The sequence below is a fragment of the Cervus elaphus genome, chromosome X (assembly GCF_910594005.1).
Source record: "Cervus elaphus chromosome X, mCerEla1.1, whole genome shotgun sequence".
NCBI lineage: Eukaryota > Metazoa > Chordata > Mammalia > Artiodactyla > Cervidae > Cervus > Cervus elaphus.
In genome coordinates this window covers 42,721,777-42,727,776 of record NC_057848.1, presented here as the reverse complement: position 1 = coordinate 42,727,776, position 6,000 = coordinate 42,721,777, and the positions used below count along the sequence as shown (strand labels likewise).

The window sequence follows — 6,000 nt, the reverse complement described above, 5'->3', positions numbered from 1 at the left end:
GAAGACCGCAGGGGTCAGCCGCCGTGCGGTGCGCGACGGGGGGGAGGGGCGGGGGCTCCCTTCCAGCCTCCGGGGTCTGGGGACTCAGGGATGTAAGGCGGGAGCAGGGGGGTGTGACAATTCAGCAGAGGTCGGGACGTACCACGGAGCCCAATGGCGGGGGGGGGGCGGGCAAAGGACTGGGTCACCGAGGGGAGCCCCCGCCTCCCTTCGCACAGGCCTACAACTGAGGTTGCAGGGAGAGCTGGAACCCTGCAAGCAGGAGAGGGAAGCGGCGCGTTAAATCCGCCCCCACGCCGCACCCCACTTCCGAGGGGGTGGGCGACAGAGGAGAGGTCGGGGTTGGAGCAGCAGCGAAGGGGCCCCTCCCTTGCACCTCCCCCCGCCGGACTTGGTTGCGCCCGAAGTGTAACACTTTCTCTTTGTCGGAGGAGCGCCGCTGTTTCCTGTGCTCTAGCTCCCGTTGCGGCGGCGCCCGTGGCAGCCCTGGCGGACGCAGGAGCGATGGCAGCGACCGATATAGCTCGCCAGGTGGTGAGTGCGGGGCTTGGGTGCCAGCGTCGGGGCCGGGGGCCTCGGAAGAGCCGAGGAGACCTGGCCGCCGTCACCGCCGCCGCAAGGAGGGGCAGTGGGCACCATCCAGGAGACCGGGCGCGGTGGGACTTCTGCTCCTGGGGTCAGCGACTCAGTCCCCCAGCCTTCCGTCCCCGAGAACCGTGGTGGCGGGCGGGTGGGGGAGGCGAGAGGACTGGTCCAGGCTGCAGGCTGGCGGCTGAACTTGCATTGCCCAAGAGCTGCAGCCGGCGCCGCCGCCGCCCTCGCTGCAGCTGCGGCCCCGCCGCTGGGGCGTTGCCGAATGAATGGCCGCACGGGCCGCCGAGCCCTTCGGGTCCCCAGCACCCTGGCCTCGCTCCCTCGGGCCTTCGGGCCGCGCCCCAGCGCCCCGCCACGCGCCGGGACCCGGGCTTCCTCAGCCAGAGGGGCGTGGGGCTGGGGTGAGCCTGGGGCAGGAGGCGGCGAGTGGTGAGGGGGCGGGGAGGTGACTGGCTGGGGTAGGGTTTTTCCATATGCATTACATATGTCACTGCGTCTGTGTGTGTGTGTGTGTGTGTGTGTGTGTGTGTGTGTGTGTGTGTGTGTGTGTGTATCACTGTGCGTTTGAGTGCGCGCGCGCGCACTCGTGCCCCCGGGCGGACCACGGCGGTGCCCGGCTGGTCTGTGACCCTTGATGCGTCCGCCTGTTTCTGGGAGTGTACTCAGTCCCTGGTGCGTGTCCCTGGGTCCGGACGCTTCTCTCCCCGTTTGCTTGTGCTGTGTGCCTCTGGGTCTCATTTGTGCGTCTGTGTGGGCTGCAGTCCGCTGGCCTGTAGGTGGCTGGCTGGCTGCGTATTTTGGCGTGTTTCTGACACCTGACCCGGGTTTTGCGGGACCCTGGAGGTGGGAGGATCTGTCTCCGGTGCGAGTTCGGTGTCACTGGGCTTGTGTGCCAAAACCTGTGGCGCTGCCTTCTTGACATGGGACTCAGGAAAATAAGTGTGACGCTTACAAAAGCGGTGCCGTCTCTCTCTCTTTGTTGGCAGCCAACTCTGGAAAAAAAAAAAAAAAATCTTCGTTTAACGAACTGAAGTTTTCCAGCCTGGGATGTGCAGAGAAATTATACTGAAGTGACCTGAGGCTCCATGTTTGTTTTTTTAGACCAGAAGTTTCGTTGCAAAGGGAGGGGTATGTTTCCACTTGAGGGAACAACCTGGCCTTTCTATTCCTCCCTGAGTGTCTGGGATTTCTAAGAAGCCCACAGTTACCAGCACCCTGAAGTGAGGAAGGAGACTGAAGTAGAGCTAGGTCAGATCCCATGACAGTAAATATCTGTACTGCTTGATGAAAATCTCTGAAACACACTCTCACAGGACTTTTAAACCTTGTGTCATACTTATTTAGGGAAATAGTCCATGCAATGCAATTCTAGTGCAAAAAATATATATATAGCCTCTAGGTATTTGGTGTAATTGAAATTGATTTGTTTTCAAAATCTGAATCCAGAATCTGGTAGTATTTTTTTCTACAGGATACGGCTAAATTTATTCCACTGTCTTGTTCCTGTTTGGAAGGGCAAGGTGATTTCTTTGGATCCTCCCCTACTGCCCTGCAAGACCCTAGCCTGGAGTTCTTTAGGCATTCAGGGTGTGGAAGGACCAGGAGTACTTGGGAGACCATGCTCTGCGATAATGGCGTTTGAGAGAATTCTTTTCTTCCCAAGATTGGCACTCTAATGTGTATTGCATTTGTGTTTTGAGAGCTCCCTCAGTGCCTTTCTGCTCCTCTATTTTAGCGATGGCATGCCTTAAGGAGAAGAATTAGTCCCCTAGATTACACTTGCTCCATCCTTAGTGACCAATAAGGATGCTAATGATTTTTCCTGTCCACTAATGAATTTGCACTGACCTGCCCATACTCTCTCACCAGTCCCCCTAGCCTGAATCAGGGTTGCAGGGCAGATGTGGCAAAGAGGAATCTTCCAGAAGGTTGTGTTTCACCTGGGGCTACCCAGAGATCCCCTTTGTTCTAAAAATGGAGGGGGTTGGTTTAGGGCCACTTGGATAGCTCTGCTTGGTTCCAGTTTGCTCTGGGTGGCCTTGCCCTACTCTACAATGAAGAACAAAATTGTATGCCAGATCCTGAAGCTGAAAGTGCAGCCAGAGCCCTTGAGACCTTGTTATCGTGATAAATGGGTTGCTGGGAAAACTGACGTCACTCTCCAGGCCCCCCTCCTCCCCCAGTCAGTGAAGCTCTTGTCTCTGTGTCATTTGTCTCTCTGCTTGCCTTTGTGTCTGTAAGAAGTTGTAATTCACCAGGGGAAGATGCAATTAACTCGGGAGACCTTGGACGTCTGGTTGCTGATTGTTTCTTTCAGCAAAGGCATATTCAGGGTTTGGGAAAAGAAGACTAGAGTCTTAACCTAAGTGTGCCTAGCCTAGGAGTTCTTTTTAATGAGCTCTGAGATACGGTGCCATGCAAGTGGTGCTCTGGTGTGTGTGAGGGATGGGCTGTCCTCTCCAGAGTCAGTTGAGGGTCACTCTGGCCTGTAAGATAACATCAACTAGTGACAAAAACAGACCTTAGAGTTCCTGGGTAGGACCCTTATTTGTGCATACATGCAACTTGAAAGCTCAGCTTTTGCTTCCATAACACAACCCCACCCTATTTGAATGAACACCATAAAGATTCTTTGTGACAAAACTGTTTCTTTAGCGTGTCCACAGGATTTATTTGATTGACTAATAAGTGTCCAGCACTATGGCTAGCCCTGGTCAAGGATACTAAAAAACGTAATAGAGGTACTTCCTGGCTTTTACACGTATTCTAGTCTAGTTGGAAAGACTAATTGTGTACATGGGGAAATAATTAGAGAACTACAGAAGATTCTTGGGATGTTCCCATCTCCAGCCCCTGCCTGTGATGTGGCTTGGGCTACTATTAATATATACTCTAATGGGACTTCCCTAGTGGTCCAGTGGGTAACACTTTATCTTCCGATGCAGGGGATGTGGGTTTGATCCCTGGTTGGGGAGCTAAGATCCTGCCTGCCTCTTGGCCAAAAAACCAAAACATAAAAAAGAAAAACACAGAAGCAATATTGTAACAAAGTCAGTAAAGACTTTAAGAAAATGGTTTACATAAAAAACCCTTAAAAAATATATGTTTATATATGGTCTAGTGGTTTTCCATACTTTCTTCAATTTAAGTCTGAATAAAGTCAGGAAAACCACTAGACTCTCTCTCTCTCTCTCTCTCTCTCTCTCTCTCTATATATATATATATATATATATATATATATATATACACACACACACAAATATATATTTTAAGGGTTTATTTTTATTTTTATGTAGACCATTTTCTTAAAGTCTTTATTGACTTTAGTCCATCTAGTCAAAGCTATGGGTTTTCCAGTAGTCATATATGGATGTACAAGTTGGACTCTAAGGAAAGCTGAGTGCTGAAGAATTGATGATTTTGAACTGTGGTGTTGGAGAAGACTCTTGAGAGTCCCTTGGACTGAAAGGAGATCCAACCAGTCAATTGTAAAGGAAATCAGTCCTGTATATTCATTGGAAGGACTGATGCTGAAGCTGAAACTCCAATACTTTGGCCACCTGATGTGAAGAACTGACACATTGGAAGAGACCATGATGCTGGGAAAGACTGAAGGCAGGAGAAAGGGATGACAGGATGAGATGGTTGGATGGCATCACCAACTTGATGGACATGAGTCTGAGCAAGCTCTGGGGGTTGGTGACGGACAGGGAAGCCTGGCGTGCTGCAGTCCACGGGGTCGCAAAGAGTCGGACATGACTAAGCGACTGAACCAAACTGGTATGTATACACACACACACAGTGCGTCACAAGAGACGGACACAACTGAGTGACTGAACTGAACTGATATGTGTATGTATACACACACACACACACACACACACACTCTGTGAGGTTCCATGTCTTGTCCAAGGTAACTAGGAAGGCATGGCGTGGGCCCCAGAGGCCACAGCTGCTGGCTTTTGCACTGAGTTGTTTCTTTCAATGTTGCTTTTTAGGGTCCAGCCTATAAGTGCTGGCCCATAGAAAGTAGGGCTTACTGATTCTGATTTGAACCAATCCCACAATGTGGACGATGATACTTTCCTTCAGTGGCAGCCAGATAATGGTCTTTCTGCCTAAAGAAAGAGCTTGCCGGGCCCAATGCTGCCAGGGTACCACCTACAGGTGGCTTCACTCTGGTCAATGACACTTAACCTTGATTCCCATTGCAGTGCCTTGCCTCAGCCATCTCCACCACCTCCCACTAAAAGTCATATTCTACCCCAAGCAGGGAGATGAAAACTGTAACATTCACCTATATCTCTGCAAATACAACATATGCAAATACAGCACTGAAGAAGACTTGCATGGCCCCAAATAGTAAAATTTCATGAATCTAAGTCGAGGATCTGTGGATGATCATGGTACTATTTTCCAACTTTTCTGTGTGTTTGAGACTTTGCAGAGTTAAAATTTGTAGGGCAATGGCAATGTCCGTCCTCCTCCTTGCAAATGCCACATGGCCCCTACCCTCGGGGAGTTTACGATCTAGTAGTGGAGGCAGACACAATTAACTATGATTATCCCTGTGATGTGCTGCAGAGGAGAGCTACTGCCTGCTAGGATAATTCATTACAAGGGAACCTGATCCAGCCCTGGCCGGGGTTGGGGGGTGGGGGTGGGTGACAGGAAAGGCTTGCTGAGGGCTTTAACCAGCAGAAGGATAGGTGTGAAGATGGGGGATCTCACGTCTGCTCCCAGGCTGGGAACATTTCCTTTGTTAATTCACACACTTTTATTTTCATTCATTCCTTCTGCATGTGTTTATTGGGCACCGACTCTGCCAGGCTCTGTGCCAGGTGCTGGGAATATAGTGGTGGGCAAGGCCCACACGACAGCCCTCTCAGAGCTTCCAGATGAGAGGCCAGAATAAGCCCTCTTCATATCCTAAAACCCGGAAATGTGAGTGTCAGCGGCGTTCTTATTACAAAACTGCATTACAACCAAGCAATTTGTCTGTATAGTATAATGAGATTTTGATCTGCAGTCATGTGCACATTTACTTTGTAGAGTCTCTGCTGTAAATTTTCTATTAATTGCTGGCTTTGTTACCCAGCATGGCCCCTCCCTTTGTGTGCTGTAAGGGAGAGAACCTGTAGCATTAGCCTGAGCAAAACTAATTAGGAATCTAAGTCCCCTGGAAAAAGGTATTCCAGAACTAAATGGGACTGATTTCTGGGCTTTCCTGGGTTTCTGGATTATCAGAGCCGGGGTTTCATGTTAGTATGAACAACTGAGGAGCGCTTTTCAGTCACGTGTACATTAAAACCACATTCAAGAAAGAACCAGCGAGAAAAGAAAGAAAAAGAATACCGTGGATGAGTGTAACATGTGTCTTTCAACGATCTCAAAATGCTTCCATCT

At 50.2% G+C, this 6,000-nt stretch overlaps 1 protein-coding gene across 4 annotated transcripts in view; it reads left to right on the top strand.

The window, feature by feature from the left end:
• The first annotated feature begins 205 nt into the window (after positions 1 to 205).
• SEPTIN6 (septin 6) overlaps positions 206 to 6,000 on the top strand; it is a 74,696-nt gene continuing 68,901 nt past the window's right edge. For all 4 annotated transcript variants that reach the window (XM_043897848.1, XM_043897846.1, XM_043897847.1 and 1 more), the window contains exon 1: positions 206 to 534. In XM_043897848.1, the coding sequence (XP_043753783.1) occupies positions 505 to 534 (30 nt within the window). In that variant the 5' untranslated portion in view covers positions 206 to 504. The remainder of the gene's footprint in view (positions 535 to 6,000) is intronic.